The 24,032-nt window shown below is 39.6% G+C and overlaps 1 protein-coding gene across 1 annotated transcript in view; it reads left to right on the top strand.

Moving 5' to 3' along the window:
* The window catches only part of PRKDC (protein kinase, DNA-activated, catalytic subunit), a 378,101-nt gene extending 354,333 nt beyond the window's left edge, over positions 1 to 23,768 (top strand). The window contains exons 85-86 of the mRNA XM_089678402.1: positions 1,193 to 1,332; positions 21,586 to 23,768. Of these exons, the coding sequence (XP_089534528.1) occupies positions 1,193 to 1,332; positions 21,586 to 21,790 (345 nt within the window). The 3' untranslated portion in view covers positions 21,791 to 23,768. The remainder of the gene's footprint in view (positions 1 to 1,192; positions 1,333 to 21,585) is intronic.
* The last annotated feature ends 264 nt before the right edge of the window (positions 23,769 to 24,032 follow it).

Here is a 24,032-nt window from a genome sequence, read left to right as displayed (position 1 = left end):
TGCAGTGGCCATGTGAGAAGCGGTTAGGGAGTAACTCTACTTTTGTTGATAAAAAAAAAAAAATTCACCTCTGGGTGATCTATGTACATTGCAGGGATTTTAACAAACTTTGTTGCAGCGTCCTACCTTTTGTTATTCTAGAGAAATAGCTGGTTGTTTGTGTCCATGTGCAGAGTGAATCCGTATGGGAGTGGTTTTCTAATTCAATCAGCTGCTGCACCTGCAGAGTTCTGAGAAAAATTGCAAGGTCCCCATCCCTTAATGAGAAATATTGCAGGGTCTGCATCCCTTTAGACGTGTTTCCCTTTTGGAGTATCTCACCAAAAATTACATTTTTGTTGCAGGGGATGCTCAAAATCGAATTTGTATCTTAGTGCAGAGTTCTGGGAAAATCAGTAAGCCAATCACACAAGCAGGAAATGACGTACCTGGGGGGTGGGTGGGGGGGGGGGGGAGCGTTCTGTACACCATCTGTGTTCAGAACACCTCCAGGTAGCCATATTGCATTGCATTTTACAGAGAATTACAGTGCTCCAGATTGAAAGAAAGGTAATTTTTATTAACATTCAATTACAATATGTATTTTTTCTCAATTGTATACGGTATATTTTTTTCCCATGAAAGTGGAGTTACCCTTTAAGCCCAAAAAATAATTATTAGGGGCCAGTGGAGGTTTTGGACCACCAAATGTTATTTATGTAATATCAGTTTTTGGGGAACCATTTTTTAAGGTTGTCAGGTTCTAAGGTGTCCTGCATGAAGAGATTGTTCTTATTTGAAAATTTTATATGACCGTTAATATTGATATCTGTCTTAGGGATTACAGTATTTGCCCGAAATTTGCGGGGGTTACGTTCCAACAACACCTGCAAATTTTGAAAAAACGCAAATTTTGGATGTGGTAAAAAAAAAAAAGTAAAATGTGTGGGTACTCACAGATAATGAATACTGTACGATGAAAGCAGGGGATTTACAGCTCCTCGGGTGGCGCCTCTTCTTCGGGTGCTTCAGGAGGAGTCGTGTACTGTACAGACTTTCAAAGATGTAAAAATATTCTTATCTAGTTACACGCTGCCTTACAGATATGTCTGTAGTAAAATAACATCCTTTTTACACTTTCCTTTGCTGTTTTGTTTCACTTTAAAATGTTAAAATTTTTCAAAATATGTTCTCTGTATTTCCTTCTACTCAGAATCTTGAGGCAAAGCAGATGAAGAAAAAGGGAGGCTGGCGTAAGGATATAAACACAAGATCACAGGGTTGGTATCCTGTGCAGAAAATTAACTGTGCAAGACGAAAGTTAAGTGGTATAAATCCAAGGGAAATCACGTGGTAAGTTCTGGAAGTGTATGTTCACAAAGTATTTTATATTCTAATTACTCCAACTGAGTATTCTAGTTCTTCCTTCCCAGACCCTTTGTTTACTTTGGAAAATGGACTGTAGCTCCCCTTTTTCAAAAGCTATATTTGTGACTAGAAAAAGTAAGCCTTATGGCTTGGGATTTATAAGTATAAATGTTGCATAGAACTTGTGGAACAGGTGACTCTGAATAGTGGCTATAAGTATATTAGAGTGCAGAAGAGATTGTATGCAAGAGTGGGGATAAAGTAACGAGTCTTGTAGTATAGTTCATGTGTAGTTCATAGTATATCAGAGCTGTAGCTTAATCCTGGCAGAGGTGAGGTGTGTAGTCCAAGCAGTAAGACCGTGGCTAGAAAGGGTCTTATTCAAGGAGGTTTGTGAACTGAACTTGAAAACTGTGATTCTATGGGTATCTGCAGCAGTCTGAGACCAAATAATATGCAGAATTATAAAACCCCATGGTATAAAAAATGACAGGAGTAGTAAACTGGAAATAAACAGAAGAACATAGCAGTTATATGGGAGGCAGAGCTTAGGGTGGTACACAGCGATATTCTGGAAAAGTGTTCAGTGTGCGGGCAGTCAACAGTGGATGGATAAAGAGGTGGTGAGGATAGGTTTGCAATTTGTGAGCAAAGGGTTAATGATGAGGTGCTGGGAAGATATGAGTGAGGTGTGAGGGTTCATGGAGAGTTGTGCAATATGCAGGCAAGAAGCCAAGGATTTATGGCGATTAGGAGGAACAAATATGAGAGGGTAGCCAAGAGTACAGGCATATACTGTAGTCGTGACAGGGAGATATAAGCAAGGTGCAGGCAGTCAGCAAACATTTAGAAGTTTAGAAATCCTTCTGTAACCAATGCCATCAGTATGTTTTGCAGCAATAAGGTTGCGAAGGTCTTGAGAGAGCTCTTCGCTTTTACCCATCATGAGATGTTTCTTGTGTGACATCTTGGTAATGAGACTCCTTTTTATGGGTCGTCCATTGAGACTGAACCAGCTGATAGAAATTAGAAAGCAATCCTGCCCCTTGTCAGTGCAAATTAATGATAGATTTCAGCAAGTGTTTTAGCTTTCCATGCCTTTTTGCACCTCCCTTTCTCCGTGTGTTTGATACTTTTTCCCTGTGTCATTCCATTTTATTATACATTACTTAATTTCTGAACTTATTTGTTTTGGATTCATTGTATCTCTGGATTGCATGTTGCTACAGACGTGTGGTGAAAATTTTCTGTCAATAGCAGTATATTTACCTAGAAAAATGATGACATGCTTTCCTGATCAGGCATAATTGATGTTATGCCTAGACCACATTTGTCAGTGTTGGTTGCTAGAACTATATAATTTATCTACCTAAATAACTTTTACATGTTTTTAAGACATATTGGTACACTATTTTAATACATTACCTACTTGTGTTTTGAATATAAGATGTCAAATATACAGGCGTTAACCACTTGGAAGATTTACCCCCCTTATTGACGACATAATTTTTTGCTATTATAACTGGTAATTGCGTGGTCATGCAATGCTGTACCAAAAAAAAGTGTCCTTTTTTCACACAAATAGAGCTTTCTTTTGGTGCTATTTGATCACCAATGGATTTTTAATTTTTTTGTGATAAAAAAAAAAGACCGAAAAATTTAAAAAAAATGATCTTTTATATTTTCGGTTATAAAAAAACATATAGTAAACTCCAAGTTAGTCATAAATTGTATTCTGCCAAATGTATTCTGCTACATGTCTGGTTAAAAAAAAAAAAAAAAAATCCCATTACATGTATATTAACCACTTGCCTACTGGGCACTTATATCCCCTTCCTACCCAGGCCAATTTTCAGCTTTCAGCGCTGTCACACTTTGAATGACAATTGCCGACGTACAATACTGTACCCATATGAAATTTTTATCATTTTTTTCACACAAATAGAGCTTTCTTTTGGTGGTATTTAATCACTGCTGGGTGTTTTATTTTTTTGTGCTATAAACAAAAAATAGAGCAAAAAAAAAAAAAAAATGTTTTTTTTTGTTTCTATTATAAAACTTTGCAAACAGGTAATTTTTCTCCTTCACTGATGTGCGTTTATGAGGCTGCACTGATAGGCAGCACTGATGGACACTGATGAGGTGGCATGGATAGGTAGCATTGATGGGCATTGATAGGCGGCACTGATGATGCACTGATAGACAGCACTAATGGGTGGCACTGCAAGGCACAGGTGGGTGGCACTCCTGAGTGGAAATGATGGGCACAGGTGGGCAGCACTGCTTAGCACTGATCATCAGTGCCCTGATGATCAGTGCCAATCACTTCCCTGAAAATTGCCGGTTATCGGCTGTACTTTCCTCACACTGTGACAGCGTGAGGAAAGTGCAGCCGATAACTGGCAACTGTATTTACTCGGTGATCTGCTGTGCCATTGGACACAGCTGATCACATGGTAAAAGGCCGCCGTGATTGGCTGTTTACCATATCATGTGATCAGCTGTGTCCGTAGGACACAGCAATCACTGGAAGTGCTGGGTGCGCACCGCTGGGAGTGCGCAGGGGGCATGTTCTGGAATGACGTCGTCCCAGAACTAGACAACTGCGCTGTAGCCGTCCTTTATCTATAGTGAGGTAGGGAACTGGTTAATTGGTTTGTTTGGAAGCTGTAGTGTCTACAAACTATGGTATATACAGTGCTCAACATAAATGAGTACACCCCAACAGATTTGTCAAAAAACCTTTCCTTTCAGAATCAACATTTTCTATGGGAAACAATGCTACAAAATACTCCCACAAATGCAGGCCATTGATTGCACACAAGATTTGTTCATTTGCACACGCAAAATGTATTTTTCCTAACAAATTAATTCAAGACCAAAGATTGAAAGCGCGACGGAGGTGCTGAGAGGAGACACACTGGGCTCTAATCCCCCGAACCGTCCAGTGGGGGAGGAGGAGGAGGAAGAAGCACACTTGGCTGCTGTGGCAGTGCCCGGGCCAGGGGCCTCACAGGAGGTGGAGACTTGGAGGCTTGAAGGTCCAGTTGTGGGAAGGACAAACGTTCAGAAGCATGGTTGAAGCGCAGACCTTCATTCTGCAGACAGTCAGAGTGGTGGTGACAAATACAATATGAACCGTGAAGATTGGAACGTGCTGCGTATGAAAGAAAGGGAAAGGCGAAATCAAGAAATTCAGCAGGGCAAAGAGACCTTTCCATCTACCTCTCCTCTCAATGCTGAACCTTATAAAGTTCAGGGAGGATTACTTTGCAGATACCCAGGACCCAGAGAGGGAGCCCTTATACACCTGGTGAGCTGACCTGTCCATCCCTTAAAGGGATCTCTGATATCCTCCCAGTACACACCAGATGCTTCAGGATCCAGGTTTATCCACTGAGGGATTTCACGTCATTCCTGTCCAGACCTGGATGACCTTGATGACATCAGGATATTTATACATAAATGCGCATTTTATTACGCGCTCTGGTGAGTGTGCATTCTTCTCATTTTTGACTGCACAAGCACCGATTTCTAGATGAACACAGGATTCCTATTCACGTTACTAGTCACTCTATGAACTATTTAATACAGTGTTTTAATACAGTGATTTTTATGTACTTTTTTATAGCGCTGCACTTTATCACATTTTGTCTGTTTGAGGTTTATTGGTTACCTTTAGTGCGTAGCAGCTTATAGTGCGCTCGCAAATATTTATTTATTATTAGTGATCAAGCACTGACACTGTACTAATGACACTGGGCAGGAAGGGGTTAACATGAGGGGCGATCAAAGTGTTAACTTTGTGCAGGGAGTGTTTTACTAGCGGGCGGTATCTGTGTGCTTCACTGTAAGCACACTGCTTTGGATGACTGTGCTGTGCACAGCCATCCAAAGCAGTGTGCCCGAGCTGACGGGGAGGAGTACTGTTAGTAAACAAAACAGTCTTCCTCCCCGTCGGAAATCCTTGGTAATCACCGGGCGCCGGTGAATAATCACCGGGGCGAGACCCAGTGATTGACAGTCGGCGCGGGTAAGATGCGCGCTCGTTCACGTCCCCTACCCAGAAATGCAAAATCACCCGTGCTGCCCTGTAGCAGTATTTCTGATATAGGTTGGTCAGGAAGCCGTTAACAAAGAAAACGCCTTCCTACTTCATACTGTCATCAATGGCAACACATGGAAAAGAAATTAACAAGGCCTGAGAAATAAAATAATTTCTTTACACAAGACAGGTGAAGGCTACAAAAAGATCAGCAAAGATTTACTTATCAGTCAGAATACTGTAGCAAGAGTGATACAAAAATTTAACAAAAATGGAACTGCAACTATTTCACAGAGATGTCCAGGTCATCCATGGAAGTTAACACCTCAACAGGAGCGACTTCTGCTGAGAAGGGCTGAAGAAAATCGCCATGCAAGTTCACTGCAGATAGCTAAAGAAAGCCAAACTGGGGTGATTGTTTCCCATGGCATAATATGGCATACACTGCAGAGGAATGGCATGCATGGGTGTCGTTCATGAAGGAAGCCTCTCCTAAAGTCCATGCACAAAAAAGTGCACCTAGAATTTTCCAGGGTCATACTGGGAAAAAAAAGACTACTGGGACTTTAAATGTTTGTGGAACTGATGATTTCAACATTAACTGTATGGCGTCGCAAAGGTAAGGACTACAAAGAAAAATGCATGGTGCCTACAGTGGAACATGGTGGTGGCAGTGTCCCTTCTGTGGGGCTGCATGAGTGCTGCTGGTGTCAGGGAGCTGCATTTCATTGATGGTATCATGTATTCACAGATGTACTGCTCCATATTGAAAGAGAAGATGCCACAATCACTTTGTGCCTTTGGTCGTCGTGCACTTTTCCAAAATGTCAATAATTCAAAACACACATCTAAGGCCACTGTTGCATTTCTGAAGAAGAATAGGGCGAAAGTGATTCAGTGGCCAAGTATGTCTCCCTATCTGAACCCAATCGAACACCTATGGGGAATTCTGAAAAGACAAGGTGAACATTGCTTCCCATCCAGCATACAGGCTCTAACAGAGGTAGTTCTTGAAGAATGGAAAAAGATAGATGTTGCAATATGTCAACAACTTGTTCATTCCATGCCTAGAGGACTTGGTGCTGTCCTTACAAATCATGGAGTTCATACAAAACACAAAATTTAGTGCTTTTTGTTTTGGGGTATATTCATTTTTGCATCAATGAATTTGATTAAAACTGAAGATTTTGTAATCTGTTATATTATTAACCTTACTTTCATGTAATGAGCTAAACAAATGTTCTATAAAACTCAGTTTTGTTAAAATTTTTAAAATTGATCTTGTGTTTATTGAGACATTGATTAAAATCTTACTCTTCAAAAGGGGTGTACTCATTTATGCTGAGCACTGTGTATGGGATTTACGCAGCTTCTACTTTCTGACTGCCTATCACATTTCATGGGTTGCGAAAATGCCCCCAAAAATGCCCCCAAAATCCATTTACCAACGAAGCTTATTTCCTCATATCACTTGCTCACTACCTATCACCGTTTTGGAGGCCCAAAAATGCCAGCATAGTACGAACACCCCCCCTCCCCTCCCCAAAGACCCCTTTTTGGAAAGTAGACACCCAAAGGAATTTGATAAGAGGCATGCTGAGTATTCTGCAGATATAATTTTTGTCACAGGATTTAAAAAAAAATATATAAAAGAAAGGAAAAAATAAATTTTCATTTTCTTTCTTTGTTTTCCAAAAACAAAAATTTGGCAACACATGAGATCTGCAAAATACTCACTATGCCTCTGAGCAAATACCTTGAAGTGTCTACCTTCCAAAAAGGGGGTCATTTGGGAAGGGGGTGGTTGAGGGAGGGGGTGATTCTACTATCCTGGCATTTCAAGGCCAACAGTAGAAGCTTATGTCAGATGGCACCCACTTTTCTGACCACTTGTAGAACAAGCCTTTTCTGACACTTTTTGTTTACTTGAAAAAAAACAGGGCTATTTTTGCTAGAAAATTACTTTGAACCCCCAAACATATATTGTTTTTTTTTTTTTAAAGCAGAGGCCCTATAGAATAAAATTGTGGGTGTTGAAATGTTTTATGTCACACAGTATTTGCACAGAGAAAAAATACACTTAGAATTTAAATGTACAAAAACACAATATATTGCCCAGTTGTTTGATAAGATATAAAAGAGGATGTTACGTTAAGTAAACGGATACCAAACATGACATGCTTTAAAATTGGGCACACCCGTGCAACTGCATCAAATTACGTACATTTTTTAATATCCATAGGTGACGCTTTAACAACTTGCCCTCCAGGGGATTTACCCCGTTACTTTATGACAATTTTGCAGTCATGCAACGCTGCCCCAAATTAAATTTACATCCTTTTTTCCCCCACAAATAGAGCTTTCATTTGGTGGTATTTGATCACCTGAGCGGTTTTAATTTTTTGCGCTATAAACAGAAAAAGACCGACAATTTTGAGAAAAAAAACAGTATTATTTACTTTTTCCTATTAAACATATTCAGTAAAATAATTTTAAAAATCAAATTTTGTCATAAATTTAGGCCAAAATGTATTCTGCTACATGTCTTTGCTAAAAATCCCAATACGTGTAAATTAATTGGTTTTTGTGAAAATTATAGCGGTATATATACACCATTTAAGTGGTATATATACTGGATTTGTTTGTTTTTTTTAATTAATAATGGTGTTGATCAGGGACTTATAGTGGGACTTGCGGCGGGCATCTGACACTGGAGACGAATTGACTTGGTGTCACTGACATCCCCAGTGAATCCACTACAGTGAACAGTGCCAATAAAAAGCACTTACACTGTACTAATGGCATTGAGCAGGAAGGGGTTACATGTGGGGCGATCAAAGGGTTAACTGTGTGCTGTGTGATTGCTTTACGCTGTAAGCACACTGCTTTGTATGGCTCTGTTATGTTAAATTTTTTTTAAACATTTTTATTTTTTTTCCAATACTGTCATCAGAGTAGTGCACTGTTACCATAGTAACATTGTACTACTCTGGGGGAGTGATCAGGGATTTGTTTTTATTCACTTTGCATTTCATTCGCAATGAAGATTATTGCTCTGCAATGCAAAGCTTGCTTTGAACTGTCATGAATGTTAAGTTCATGACAGTTCAACATAATAGTGATTTGTGATTGGCTCCAGCTGAACACATGGTGCAGAGTTCTGTGATCTGTGACTAGTGTGGACCACAGTTTTCCAGGAACAGAAGTAAAGCCTTTATGAATCAGATTGATTCAAAAAAGCTTTGTTGTCATTATTGGGATTCTCTGTCCACTGTGTCCAGTGAATACAGTAGACGTGGGGGGGGGGGGGGAGTTGTGCGCAGTGCCCCCCTATGTTGGCAAAAGACCAGCGACATACGGGTATGTCGCTGGTCCTGTAGCTGCCGCCCATCCGCAGTAAAATTGTGGGCGGTGGGCCCAAAAGTGGTTAAGGGAGTACACCCGGCATTCCCAGCAAACCTTTTGCCAGTGTCCAGTTACCTGAAGGTAGCAGTCTACAAGGTCTATGAATGAACAAAGACATAGTGCAAACAAGGCAAATAGTGTAGTAGGTTAAAGCATATGAGATTGTATTAAACCTAGTTAAAATTGCACTCACTGAAGTATGGTAATTTAACCCCTTAACCATTTAAGAGGTTTCTGATACCAAAGGATGGGGTTCATGATCATTTGACCCGTGACTGTCACAGTGGTCACACGATCAGAAAGCTCCCAATTGCAGGTAACGATCGGGATCTTTCTGTTAGGTGCCGGTAGCGCGCTCTTGGCACAGGTTTATTTACATATGGGTATGCAAATATGCTTTCCTTGGCGTCAACACCCACCTGTGGAGAGGCTGCAAATTTGAATAATCTCAGTGCATAGGGTAAAGGAAAGAAAACAAAAGTACTAAGCAGCTAGCATTGTCTGTCAGCCTCCCAGTCCTGGCCAGGGATCAGAGTGGGGAATGCTGACCGCTTCAGAGTAGGAGAGGAAATTGACACAGATTGCGCAGCTTAACTAATCTGAAAAACGCTCTCCAGTATGACATCACTTCATGGTGTACATGCATAAACACGCTTTTGGGAAGTCTGTCCACTTTATCAGCCTCAACCTGAAATGTCTGAAAAATCAGCAGACTGCTCAGGGTCCATTAGAACATACTCCACATCAACAAGCCTTTAGACAACATTTGATAGTATTGATAGTGAAGAAACTGATAATCAACAAATCATCCAGCTACATCTGACCTTGACCCTGGTTCAACAGGCCCAATATTCGTATGAATTAGCCACATTAGTCCAGTGGTCCAAAAATTGTACTGTACTCTGTTTATACAGGGATCCTCCTTACCCATTTACGAAAAAATAAGGTCACTAACCAGAAAAAAAAACCCAATACAGAAATAGCAGGTGTCCACTTATCGAATGGTTATACAATATACAGTACTCCCACATGCTCCTCACTTCCTTGTCCAGAGAATGAAAACTTACATGTACCTTAAAATCTTTTGAATCTCATGCACGCTATCATGCAGCATGCACAATGGAACGGCCATTCATTGTCTAGGAAGCAACCTCGCTGGATGTCTTTAAAAGTAGACTCAAGGCATAATTGTTCAGCAAGGTCTATAACAACCCCTGAAAAGTACTGTTCTTCAAAGATCTCAACACCAATTACATATGTCCCTAGCCTCTCAGGGAGAAAAGCACTAAAGCAATATTATTATTAGTAAGCAGTCTGAGTAGTGCAGGAATGTTAATGTGAGACGAGCATAATCTCAGACTTGGGATCCTACACTGCTTCTCACACCCATGATGTTGCCAGTCTCAACAGCTTTTATGTTTATATATGTGATTGTCAGTAAATCTTCATTTGCCAAAATGTTTGCTTAATTTAAAGTGGAGCAGAATGGTTTTGTGATTTGTCATTTTTGTCAGATAATGCACCACTTCGCCCAGAAAATTGTTGCAATTACAAATGCAAATTACAAACATTTTTATGTTTATTTCTTTTGTTTGTATTGGTATAACACAAAGTGGGGTAAAAAAGCCAAATCTAACACATTTCATGCAAAACTCCAAAAATGGACTGGACAAAATTATTGGCACCCTAAATTTAATATTTGGTAGCACACCCCTTGGAAAAAATAACTGAAATCAATCCCTCCTGTAGCCAACAATGAGTTTCTTGCGCCTCTCTACTGAAAATTTGGAACGCTTTTCTTTCACCAACTGCTCAAGGTCTCTCAGATTGGATGGGTTCCTTTTACCAATTGCTGTTTTGAGGTGCTCTGTGGGATTGAGATCTAGACTCATTGCTGGCCAGTTCAGTACTCCCTAGCGCTTTGTCTGAAACCATTTCTGGGTGCTTTTTGACATGTGCTTTGGGTCTGCTGCAAGACCCATGACCTCTGATAGAGACCCAACTTTCTAACACTGGGCCCTACATTGCACCCCAGAATTCCTTGGTAGTCTTCATATTTCATTTGTTTCATCTGTTCACAGCACATTCTCCCAAAAAGATTTTGGTTTCCTCAGGTAAGCTTTGGCAAAATCTAATCTGGCTTTTTTATGTTTCTGTTTTAGCAGTGGAGTCCTCCTGGGTCTCTTACCATAGCATCCCTTTACATTCAGATGACGACGTATATTACAAACTGACACAGTTGTACCCTATGCCTGAAGGTCAGCTTGAATTTGTTGGGAAGTTCATCGAGGTTCTTTATCCTCTATTTGACAATCCTTCATTGCAATCTTTGATCAGTTTTTCTCTTTAGTCCATGTCCAGGGAGATTAGCTATAGTGCCATGAACTATAAACTTCTTGACAGTGGACAAAGGAACATTAAGATCTCTAGAGATGGACTTGTAACCTTGAGATTGTCCATGCCCTTCCACAATTTTTGTTCTCAAATCTTCAGCCAATTCTTTGCTGCTTTTTCTCTTCTCCATGCTCCATGTGGCACACAAAGACACACAACAGAAAATTTTAGCCAATTTTTCACCATTTTAACTGGTTGCCGGTATGATTTCTATATTATCAGCACCTGTTAATTGATACAGGTGAGTTTAATTACAAATTACAGGAGCATCACAAACTTGGAATGCAATTATTTCTTAAAATTTTGAGAAGGTGCCAATAATTTTGTCCAGTCCATTTTGGGGTTTTATGTGGAATGTGTCAGATTTGGCTTTTTGCTTCTCCATTTTTTGTGTCCTACCTGTGACTGTATATCCTATGTCTGGACTGTTGCTGTATACTATAAAACCAGTAATTTAAACCATAAAATACATCTAGCGCTATACTTCGGGCACTACAACTCTCACACAGAGAGATGATCTTGCAATTTATTGTATTTCACAGAATGCATTGTATGTCAACAGTTCTGTGAACTCCCCAAACACCCCCCCCCCGTTCACACTTGAGCATTTTGAGCTTCAAGCCACAAAAACACTCAACAAGCAAAAACCTATTGTTTTCAATAGCTTTTGTTCACAAGTGTCCCCTTGCATGAGCTACTTTTCAGAAAGAATTGAGCATTTTTTCCTCCATAGACTTCAATGGAAACATCTGAATAGCACAACATGACATTTTTTCAAGTGTTTTCTGCGCTTAAACAGCAGCTCTCTGCCCCTATGTTAGCAGCACTGTCTACTTTTGCTGCAATTTGAGGTCTGCTTTCATAATATATTCTTGTTGCTTATGTTTCTAATGTCTGTTTATAAATGGCCATATTTGTATACATAGTCAGGAAGACTCAAACTTCAAGGACAAGTTCACCTGTTGGCAAAAAATATAGGCACATTTTTTTGCAGGTAAAAAAAAATTTGGATTTATTATTATTTTGTTTTGGCAGCCTGTAAATCCTTGCCCCTGTGAACAGCAGATCACTGATGCCATACAGGTCTCCTGCAGACCTGTCAGTATATCTGCTTTGCATACAGGCAAGCAGATACACTAACAGGAAGAATCAATGAACTACCACAGCACTCACAGAGCCATGGTAGTTCATCGATAACTACAAGCCAACAGCTGTTAAAGCTGGCGAGAATTGTAGTTTTCTCATTCACAAAGGACTGTGAATGAGTGATGCGGCCAGGTGGGCGGAGCCCCACATGGATGCGTTTTATTTATTTTGACAGCTAGTGGGTAGAGAAGATTCCTTGCTAGCTGTTAAGTGTGGGAGCAGGGGCTGGTCCATTCATTACATATTACATCGTAAATAAGGGTGTAACATGTTATGAAAGGTGAACTTATCCTTTAACCACTTCCCGTTTGGCCCATGTACATAAACGGCCACACGGGAACAGACCAGGAGCAGGTTACCGTTCATAAACGGCGCCTGCATTTACAGCCTGTGCGTGCTCCATGGGAGGACACAGCGGAACACCGATCACTGTACGGGACCTCTGTGTGAGGTCTCGATCATGTGATCACTGATTGGCTAATCAGTGATCACATGAATAGTAGTAAGCAAGATGTCACTTGCTGACATCATTGCTTGCTACTAGTGACATCTGTGAATGGTCACATGGTATAAGTCTATTCACAACAGCCTTGTACCATGTGACAAGCTGTGATCAATCACAGCTCTCACGGTATTTCTCAATGGCTGCAAGAATGCAGTTAGAGAGAAAGATAAATGATTGCTTTTACAGCTTTTATGGGTGTAAAAGCAATCAGTGTAAAAAAAAAAAAAATCTTCATCACCCCCCACAAGTAGTACAGTGTCACTCTGGTGACACTGTACTGCTAGGGTAACAGTATGTAAAAAAAAACCCATAAATAATATAAAAAAAAATGTAACAACATTTTTTTTTTAATTTATTTTTTGGTTATAAACTAATTTGGGTTACCGTATATACTCGAGTATAAGCCGACCCGAATATAAGCCGAGGTACCTAATTTTACCACAAAAAACTGGGAAAAACTATTGACTTGAGTATAAGCCGAGGGGGGAGGAATAGTGCCCCATCGTTTGTGTCAGTGGGGGGAGGAATAGTGCCCCATCATTGGTGTCAGTGAGGGGAGGAATAGTGCCCCATCGTTGGTGTCAGTGGGGGGAGGAATAGTGCCCCATCATTGGTGTCAGTGTGGGAGGAATAGTGCCCCATTGTTGGTGTTAGTGGGGGGGAGGAATACTGCCCCATCGTTGGTGTCAGTGGGGGGAGGAATAGTGCCCCATCGTTGGTGTCAGTGGAGGGAGGAATAGTGCCCCATCGTTGGTGTCAGTGGGGGGAGGAATAGTGCCCCATCGTTGGTGACCCCTGCTCCAGCCTGGGCTCGCTCGCTCCCTCCCTCTCCCATGGTACACACTTACCGGTCAGATGTCTTCCTTCTCCGGCCGCTCTCCTCCTCTTCACTCGCTGGATCTTCGCGGTGCCGCTCGGCTCCTCCTCTCCAAGCTCCACCTCCTCGCCGGTGATTGGCCGCCGGAACTGTAGCTCAGGAGAGGCACACAGGCGCCCAATCACCGGCGAGGAGGTGGAGCTTGGAGAGGAGGAGCCGAGCGGCACCGCGAAGATCGAGCAAGTGAAGAGGAGGAGAGCGGCCGGAGAAGGAAGACATCTGACCGGTAAGTGTGTACCATGGGAGAGGGAGGGAGCGGCGAGGATTGATCCCGGGGGTGTGTCCAGATGACAGGGATGGCATGTCATCTGCAGACGTTGACTCGAGTTAAAGCCGAGGAGGCTGTTTTTCAGCACAAAAAATTTGCTGAAAAACTCGGCTTATACTCGAGTATATACAGTATTTTGTTTTTACTAAAAAGATAACTGAACACATTTTTTGGACTTTTTCATTTATATAGCAAAAAAAATACAAATCACAGTGGTGAATAAATACTACCAAAATAGTTTTATCTGTCTCAAAAAAATGCTAAAAAATTCATGTGGGTACAGTGTTGCATGACTGCGCAATTGTCGTTCAAAGTGTGATAGTGTGAAAAAATAACAAACGTGTCTATACTTTCCTGCACAGAGCAGCCCCGATCCTCCTCTTCTTGTGTCCCCCCACCGGTGCCCATGACTCCTCTCCTCTTGCTGGTGCCCCCAATAGGAAGCCAATTCCCACTGGGGCACTCACACAGGCTTGCTGCTGTGTCATTTGACACAGACAGTGGGACTCAGCCCGGTTCCCCCTCTGTCACTGTTGATTGACAGGAGCGGGAGCCAATGACTTCTTCTGCTATCAATCCACCCGTTGAGGAGGGACAAAGCCAGGAGAGTCGCAGCTCTCATGCACACCGCTGGATCCCGATGGGACTCAGATAAGTATAAAGGGCTGCTGGGGGGGATTCATTTACACAGAAGATTTTTTTTTTTTTTTTTTACCTTAATGCATAGAATGCAAAATAAATCTTGAGGCTTTAGAACCACTTTAACCGTTTCAATACCGTGCAATTTTACACCTTCCTGCCCAGGCCAGTTTTCAGGTTTCAGCGCTCTCACACTTTGAATGACAATTGCGCGATCATACAACACTGTACCCAAACTAAAATTTTATCATTTTCTTTACACAACTAGAGCTTTCTTTTGGTGGTATTTAATCACCGCTGGGGTTTTTATTTTTTGCTAAATTAACAAAAAAAGACCAAAAATTTTGAAAAAACACATTTTTCTTTGTTTCTGTTATAAAAGTTTACAAATAAATAATTGTTCTTCATAAATTTAGGCCGAGATGTATTCTGCTACATGTCTTTGGTGAAAATAACCCAAATTAGGATGTATTTTTTAGTTTGTAGGAAAGTTATAGAGTTCACAAACTATGGTATATATCTGAATATTGATCAATCCTGAAGTACTGACGGCCAATCTAATTTCTTGAGGTCCAAGTATGTCAGAACAGTACAGATATCCCCCAAATGACCCCTTTTTGCAGAGTAGACAGTCCGACGTACTTCATAAGAGGCATGGCGAGTTTTTTGAAGTTGTATTTTTTTGTCATAATTTTTCGGAAAATGAAAAAATTAAAAAAATTATTTTCACTATTTTTTTTTTTTACATACTGTCACCAGTGCAGTACAGCGTCATCATATAACTGGCATGGCGGTGAACAGGGACACTGACTGGTGACAGTATGAAAAAAAAATATATATATATATTTTTTTTATTTTTTTATTATATTTAATTTTTTATTACATTTTTTTTAATTTTTTTTAAGATTTTTTTTTCATATTTTACATTGACCAAAGTAGTGCAATGTTACCATAGTAACATTGTACTACTTTGGGGAAGTGATCAGTATTTTTTTTTTTACACAATTTGCTTATAGCAAAGAATTACTTTTCTATAAGCAAGCATTTACCTGAATGAAATCGGTTCATTCAGCTTTTTTTTTTTTTTTTGTGCTTAGCTGTGATTTGGTCACAGCTAATCACATGACATGTGCATGTGATTAGCTGTGACCATTCACAGCTAGGCACTACTATACAATGGATGGCATCATGAATGAAGCCATCCATTGTATACAACTGTCATGTGACCTGCTGTGATTGGTCACAGCAGGTCACATGGTACCAGCAACGGGAGCCGGTACTCGGATCTGTCATCGGCCGTGTCCGAGGTGCGCAGCCGCTGACAGATCGCACTGCTGCGCCGCTCTGCATTAGCGCAAACGGCGCATGTGCGGGAGCACGCCAAATGGCGTGCACCCGGAATGCAGGGACACAATTGAAGCCGCCAAACGGCCATTGGCCGGGCGGCTAATGGTTAAGTCCTGTTCAGTCATCACAAATAGAAGTGTGATATTTGAAGGAATGTTGCCCTTGAATATGACTGTTTCATGTTTCAGCTGTATCTGTTATTGTGTATACACTTTCCGTTCTCTTTGAAGAAATTGCTCTTTTTTTATGTTGCTGCATACTGTACATTATAATCAGCAAAGTGTCATCGTCAAAATTGCCACTAGAGGCCACAACCGTGTAACTAAACTATTTTGATTTCATTGTGAACAGACAACATGCATCTGACCTGCTCATAGTGTCTTCCAAGCCAAGTTTTTCTTTTACAGGGTCTTCTAATCCAATTTCTCCCATAAACACAAATGATCATTACACAAACACTCCTGTTTAGGGCAACAGAAGAAAGAAGGGGAACTGCACTTCTTTTTACAAAATGGATTATAGCTGGATATTCATGTATAATATAATAATCTAAAAGGAGCGCTGAATCTATGAACACAAAGCAGCTGGCATGAAAGGCAACACCCCTGAACTTTCTAGGAAAACATATAAACGACATGCAGCGCTAAAATATACAGTGTTAGAAATTCCAAGTGTGACCTTAGTAGTAGGTCATAAATTGTTAACGTCTCTTGGGTAGATGAAATAACCCAAAAAGTATTACTACAGTTCTTTGTGATTGGATAAGATGCTACACATCACACTGGGTTAGTATAAGTGCATATAGTGAAATATCTGTCAATCATCAATAGCCAGTTGGCAACCGTGACATTAGTGGTATGGTGAATAAGTGTAGATTGCACTAACCAGATAGCGCAAAATTAAGCGCATTGGCGTGATTAGACCAACTCCTGGTCATCTGCATCTAGAAATCCGGGTCATCTGGTGGACATCAGCAGGAATTACAGCATACGAGCAGGGCTTCCAGGTACCAGGAGTGCAATCCAAGAACACCAGGGGGAGCCAACACTTGTGGATGTCATCAATGGTCTCCTTGAAAGGGAAGGCTCATAACAAAATGAGCCCAAGCACAAAGAATTCCATAGTGCAAAACTGCTTAATTACAATTGAGGTATATCAATAATAAAGGAATAAAACTTACACTCTATATGTGCAATGTTAAAGATGGCCGCTGGCCATATAAGTAAAGCCACGTGGTATGTCACTGAGGGCAGATTCCTGACATGTTTTGTGCGAAAGCACGTTCTCAAAGGAAGCGTGCCTCCCTCAGTGACAGCTCTTATATACTACAGCTCGCACATGCGCAGAGTTGGACCGTGATGTCGCTGCTGTCTGTTCGCGCATGCGCAGATCACGCGAGCGTTGGTCATTTTCTAGAAGTTTAGTCTCTGCATAGACTTGTATTAGGGATAGAGACGTCGCTGCCATCCGTGCGCGCATGCGCAGATCGCACGAGCGGCGGCGGCCATTTTCTAAAAGTCTAGTCTTTACATAGACTTGTATTGGGGACATCCTGGCTTCATAGAGAGGAATAGGAAACCTACCTCTCTACTTCTTAATTAATATTATACGTATATATCGCTCTTATGCAGTATATCATCAGTGCTCACATATATATGGAGTCAGAATGGGGTGCACACAATCCAGTAACAGATTGTGCAACTCTGGAATAGAACTATGAATTGATGGAAATGTTTATTGGCAAGAGTAGTGGAACCACAAGTGCCAGAAACATCGAATCTTTGTGGCATGTGCAGTGAAACTGTAAATGTCAGAATAATTAGCAACAGAATAAAACTATATTAACAACATCTAGTGTACAAGACATTAAAAACTTTTAAGAAATATATATATATCAAGACATGGCAGTCATTGTAAAAAGAAATATTCCTAATAAAATTAGTGAGAGGGAAAAAAACCTTAATATGTACCAAAAATAATAAAAATTCTTATTAAAATGTATATTTAAAATACATATAAATATAATAAATAATATATGACCAGAGAAATGTACGGAAAGATAGATATCGTGCCTCAATACAAATATTCCATAGTAAAAATATGAACCAAAAATTTGATAAAATGCCTAGAATGACCAATAAAAATATTTAAAAAAAATACGAAATAAAACCAGGTCACCGTAAATCATAATAATATATGACGTTAGGAATAAACTAAACTGTTGAAGTGAAAAAAGGACCCGGAATATTACTACCTTGGTAATAATTGTATGTATGGTAGCTAAAAAGGATGATGGAACAGAGCAGACCAATATGTTTAACTGCACACAATTCTAATACTAGAAATACATATTAAAATTTACAATAAAATCCGTTAAACAAACTGGTTGTGAATTTTTGAGACTGACTGGCGTTTAAAGGTACCTCTCCAATGTTTGGTTACTATATCTATTCCAGTGAATTTGAGACAGTGTGGATTTTTATTATGAAAATCACGGAAATGCATTGAGACCGAATGTTCCTTATATCCTTTTTTAATATTGGTTAAGTGTTCTCTGAGCCTGTCTCTTAATCGCCTGGTGGTTCTGCCAATATATTGTTTCCCACAAGCACACTCAAGTAAATATACATGTGTGCTGTAACGTGTGATCACTGTTTGTATATCGTAAGACTTTCCGGTAACATTGGAGCGGAAACTCTTTAACAGGTTTCTTGTGAATCCCGTTATGAACACAAAGCATACAGCGATTACAAGGATAAAAACCTTTATGGTTGAAATCAAAGAGAGTTGCTTTGGTGGATTAACAATATTGGGCGCCAAAGTATTCCTCAAGGGGAGGGCTTTTCTAAACGTAATTTCCGGGATATCTGGTAAAGCCTCTTCCAATACAGGGTCATTTTTGAGAATGGACCAATTTTTCTTAATAATTCTTGATACTTTTTTTATAATGAATTGAAAAATTGGTAATAAAAGGGCAGAATCTGTCACCCTTAGAATTATCTTTAGGGGCAAGGAGATCATCTCTATTTAAATTGCCCACCTCATGAATCTCTATATCTAAGATGCTGGCATCGTAGCCTTTCTCCACAAAACGTTGTTTAAGAGTATCTGCTTGGGTAATATCATCCATTCTGTCACAGTTTCTGCGAATCCGCAGAAATTGCCCTTTTGGAATCCCATTTAACCACCTGGGGTGAACTATCCTTCGGAATAAAACTGTTCCTATCTGTAGCTTTAAAATAACTTTTAGTTAAAATTCTTGTACCTTCATTAAAAAGTATTAAATCTAAAAGGTTTATTTCATAATAACTATGTTCATAGGTCAGTTTAATATTAAGGTTGTTGTGATTAGGAGTGGTAAAAAAATTAGTCAAGGAGAATTCATCTCCTTTCCACAAGAGCAGGATATCATCAATATAGCGCCAATAAAATATGAGGTCAGGCCAGTCTCTAGATAAGATTAAATCCTCCTCCCAACTTGCCATAAACAAGTTGGCTAAGTTGGGGGCAAATTTTGCCCCCATGGCAACGCCAGTAGTTTGTAGGTAATATTTCTCTCCAAACCAGAAGTAATTATGGCTCATTGCGAATTCTAATAATTCCAAATAATAATTCTAATAAATTTCTTTTGTGGAATAGGGATATCCTCTGCCATGTCCAAATAGAATTCTGCTGCAAGCATTCCATCGGTGTGCTTAATATTACTATACAGAGAGGCCACATCGGCTGTCACCAAGAAAGTAGGGTGCTGTAAATTTATATCTTTCAGATCAATTAGCACTTGTTTCGTATCTTTGAGGAAAGCCAGGGTGTTGCTAACAAGTGGCTGCAAAAAATGATCTATATATTCACCTATTCGTGAGGTGAGAGAGCCTATACCGCTCACTATGGGCCTGCCTGGAGGTTTAACCGGGTTTTTGTGTACTTTTGGTAAACTATAAAAAACTGGTTGTTTCGGGGCTGTAGGGCACAGGTAATCTTTCTCCTTTTTATTTAATATGCCTGCATCATAGCCCCTTTTAAGAATACCTTTGAGTATTTTTTTGTAGGGGATAAGAGGATTGATATGTAAAACAGCGTATGTGTTCTTATCTGTCAGTATATCATAAACCTGTGACAGATAATCATTCTTATCTAATACTACTACCCCCCACCTTTGTCCGCTGGGCGGATGACAAGGTCTTTTTCTTTTAGTAGATTGACCATTAATTTGTCCATTTCCCTAGGACTTTGTGAATCCCAGTTTTTTATCTTCAGTTTCTCTAAATCTCTCAATACCATGTTTTCAAAGATGTTAATATGGGAGTGAGCCGGGGGATTGAAGAGAGAGGCATTTTTCAGGTGCAATGATTTTACACTTATCTGACCTTGATTAGTAATTTGTCGTGAGGGTGGATTGCTTAAAAAATATCTTTTCAAAGCTAATCTACGTGAGAACTTGTGTATATCAATAAATGTATTAAATTTATTGAGATTAGCAGTTGGAGCAGATTTTAAGCCCTTTTTTAGTAGAACAAGCTCTTTGTCGGTTAGAGTTTTACTGCTCAAATTAAAAATTCCCTCCTTGTTTAGGTCCTTCGTTTTTTGTCTGTTACACCTCTTTCCTCCTCTTCTTCCTCTGGTCTTAGGCTTCGTTTGTACATCGGGCCTCTCCCTAAAAAATGATCCTGTTGATCAGAATGGGCTTGGGGTTTGTATTGATAATCCCCATAAGGTCGCCCAGTATGATCATAATTAGGATTACGGTGTGGAGACTCGTTATTTTGAGGGTATGTGTTGTTGTGTGGTGGGCCCCTCATTCTTGAGTTGGCTGGGTTAGGATGTTTGTTCCTAGAGGGAGTTTGATTGTAAGGGCGATTGGCGTGGTATTGATGATAATCCCGCCACTGTTCATCTGGGTATCTATCAAAATCTCCCTGATGTCTCCCTTTATTGCCTTTGAAAGATTGTATTGGTCTGAACTGAGGTTTACCTGAATTGTGGTTATTGGATCTATGGTTATTATTCTGATGCGGCCTATTATTATTTAAGGGGTGCATTCTCATGTCTCTATATCCAATGGACAAGCTATAGGTATTTGCCAAGAGTGCAAATCTATTTCTTGTGGATATATTAGGTGAAGACTTATACATATCATCATGGGGTTGGCGGTAATCCGACCTAGGGGTATTTGGAGGTCTGGTAGAGTTTCTCCTTTCGCTATTGGTTCTAAATCTAGGGTTACCCGCGGATTGTGTGGTAACAATTTCCTTGTGTGCGTTATTGGAGAAATCGTATCTGGTAGTTTCCCATTTAAATACCTCTTTCTCTTTATAATCGTTTAAATCTCTCATGTATTTTTTCTTCTTTTTGGTTCTCTGGTCTCTTTCTGTTTTTTCTAACAGTAGTCTCAATTTATCAGATTCCGCTCTGTATTCATTACTATCCATATATGGTATGAGTTTCTCTTTAGTCTTATTTATTTCTGTCTCTAAATGGACAAGTTTTATCTTTTTTCTATTGATAAGAAATTTCAGTAGTTCCAAGCCCATGTTATTAAAAAATAAAAAATAAGTACCACTATTCATGTAGTTTGTCCTATTGTTCTTTGACATGTTTGTTGTATTTTGCAGTGAAGAATTGCGTTTGGGACATGAAACGTCTCAGTTTTACAAAGGTTTCCTGACTGTTGCAAAGGGAGAGGAAGAATATAATATCAGGGCAAGCACAGAAGCTGAAGGACTTGATGAAGAAATGCAAGTGAAGTGCCTAATTGATCAGGCAACAGATCCTAACATCCTTGGCAGAACTTGGAAAGGGTGGGAGCCCTGGATCTAAAATCAAGATGCATCAAATGCTCACCTTCCACAGCATGACATTTAATATCTTGCCTTGTTTATTTCAGTTTTACATGCACTAGTAAGGGTCCAACCTATGCATTCAGAATACTAAGGATAAAGTTAGAGCAATTTTATAAGCCATGTTAGATAATCATTATTTACTTTATATGCATGATCCTTACCTCTCAGTCAAATTCGTTGTCTATAACTAGCTTAAAACTGAAGTCCATGTTTCTATGCACCTTAAATAGTATGTTTGGGCTAAGCTGGCCCAAACAAGTTATTTCCATATAAAGCCAGTGCAATGCTTCCTCATGCACTGCCACAACCTAACCCAAAATGCAATGAGTGGCTGCAAGCACCTAATTGTGTTCCCACAATACAAATTAAATAAAAAAAATGCTTGTGCTACTCAATAGTGAACACCCAGCTGAGTGCGTGTGAAATAAATCAAAAAGAAATAGAATTACCTCCCAAATAATCTGATAATATAAAGAAATGTGCCTTCATAAATAGGAATATATAACCAAAAATCAATAGTAAACACCCGTGAGTGTCGTGCTAACCACAGAGTAAACCACAATAGTACAAAATGAACAAATAAGGATAAATGTTAGTGGACCACACTTAAAAATATAAAAGAGAAATATAATGCAAAGATGTGTAAAGGTAAGTAAACACCCAGCTAAGTGTCTGACCAATATATAAATTATAATTAAAGAACAATAAAAGAAAACCCCACTATCCACCAAAAAAATTGAGTTGTAAAAAGTGGAGCTAAAGATCTACTTCCACCTATAAATATGATGTGAATAAAATAGTAAACAACCGGCGGACCGCCGTAATATAAAGTGGGAAATGATAAATGATCAAATATAATAAAAGGTAATAAAATATATTAATAAATACCGATAAAGCGCACATGAATTGTGTTTCACTTAAAGTATAAATTAACTACAACGTGAATTGAAAATAGTCTCTTGGTGAAAACAATTTCTCCAAATATCAATCCGTCCACCCGTGATATTCCAGGATGAAACTAATGTGCTCCTCCAACAGTTAGCGTGCACACTCACCTTAAGATTAGACCTGTGGGTTAAATAGGTCTCATGCGCTTTTGATCAATCAATCTGCAAATGGATCTCTCCAGTGAAAATCCCTTACGAGACTCTTTTTGGAATCTCTATCCAATTGGTGCAATACTCAAAAGATAAATAAGAGAGGCCTTCCCATAGTGTAGTATATCCACATTTATTCAGATAAAACAGAAATAGAGAGCTACTCACATTTAAAAAGCGGGTCTGCAGACCCTCACAAGCATATACAGCAAAAGGGTGTACCAAGATGGCTTGCCACCAAGGCTTTCTATTTTTCTTAATGAATACATGCCTTGTGGTGATTGACCGAGGTGAAGAGGCAGGTGAGCGACATCGCATTTTCCACCTCAGCCAGTCAGAATTATTTTCATTGATAAAAATACAAGGCTTCCTGAATAGCTGAGAAGCACTCATCCTAGCTCAATTTTGTTCTGGCAGCATATGGTAATTCACCAGAGATGCTGCTGGAACACAGCGCTGCATACTGTAGATGATGCTACAACAGTATGAGAAAGCTCTCACAGCAGTAGAACAACTTGGTTTTGGAAATAGTTTGTGTGGGCCAGTTTGGCCCAAATTACCTTTTTAAAATGAAAGGAAATGTGGACTTTGGCTTTAATTGGATGTATCAAAATTTGTATGCTCCTGTAATTTATTTGGTAATTTTATGATTTGTAAAAATAAAGCCGCAGTCATTCATGTGCTAAGTGCTAGCCCAGGGACAATGTAGCAGAACCTATGTTGTGGGTCTTTGTTCTGGAGCTGGTATGTGGCTAAGTACACAGTTTAATCTGTTGCTTTTAAAAGTTCATATTACATTTTTCTTAGCAAATGCATTCAATTAAAATGAAATGTAATAAAACATTTTTGTAGAATAAAGGATGTTTGTGTATTTTTTTTATAAAAGTAAATAAAACGTCTGCAATACTGCTTCATTAGATCAGTCTTTTTCAACCAGGGTGCCTTCAGGCTTCTTCAGGGGTGCCTTAGCAAAATGCCTAAAAATTGCCCAAAAATTGTATACAAGCCAACGGATGGATGAAACCTGCCTTTTGTTGCACAAAGCCACAGGTTTTCATAGTGCATCATTACAACCTTCCAGCCGCCAGCTTCCTAACATCCAATGATGTCATCAGGCGATGA

This window comes from Staurois parvus, unplaced genomic scaffold (genome assembly GCF_062004578.1).
Source record: "Staurois parvus isolate SC_StPar_1 unplaced genomic scaffold, SC_StPar_1.0 ptg000205l, whole genome shotgun sequence".
NCBI lineage: Eukaryota > Metazoa > Chordata > Amphibia > Anura > Ranidae > Staurois > Staurois parvus.
This window is presented reverse-complemented; position numbering and strand designations above follow the sequence as displayed.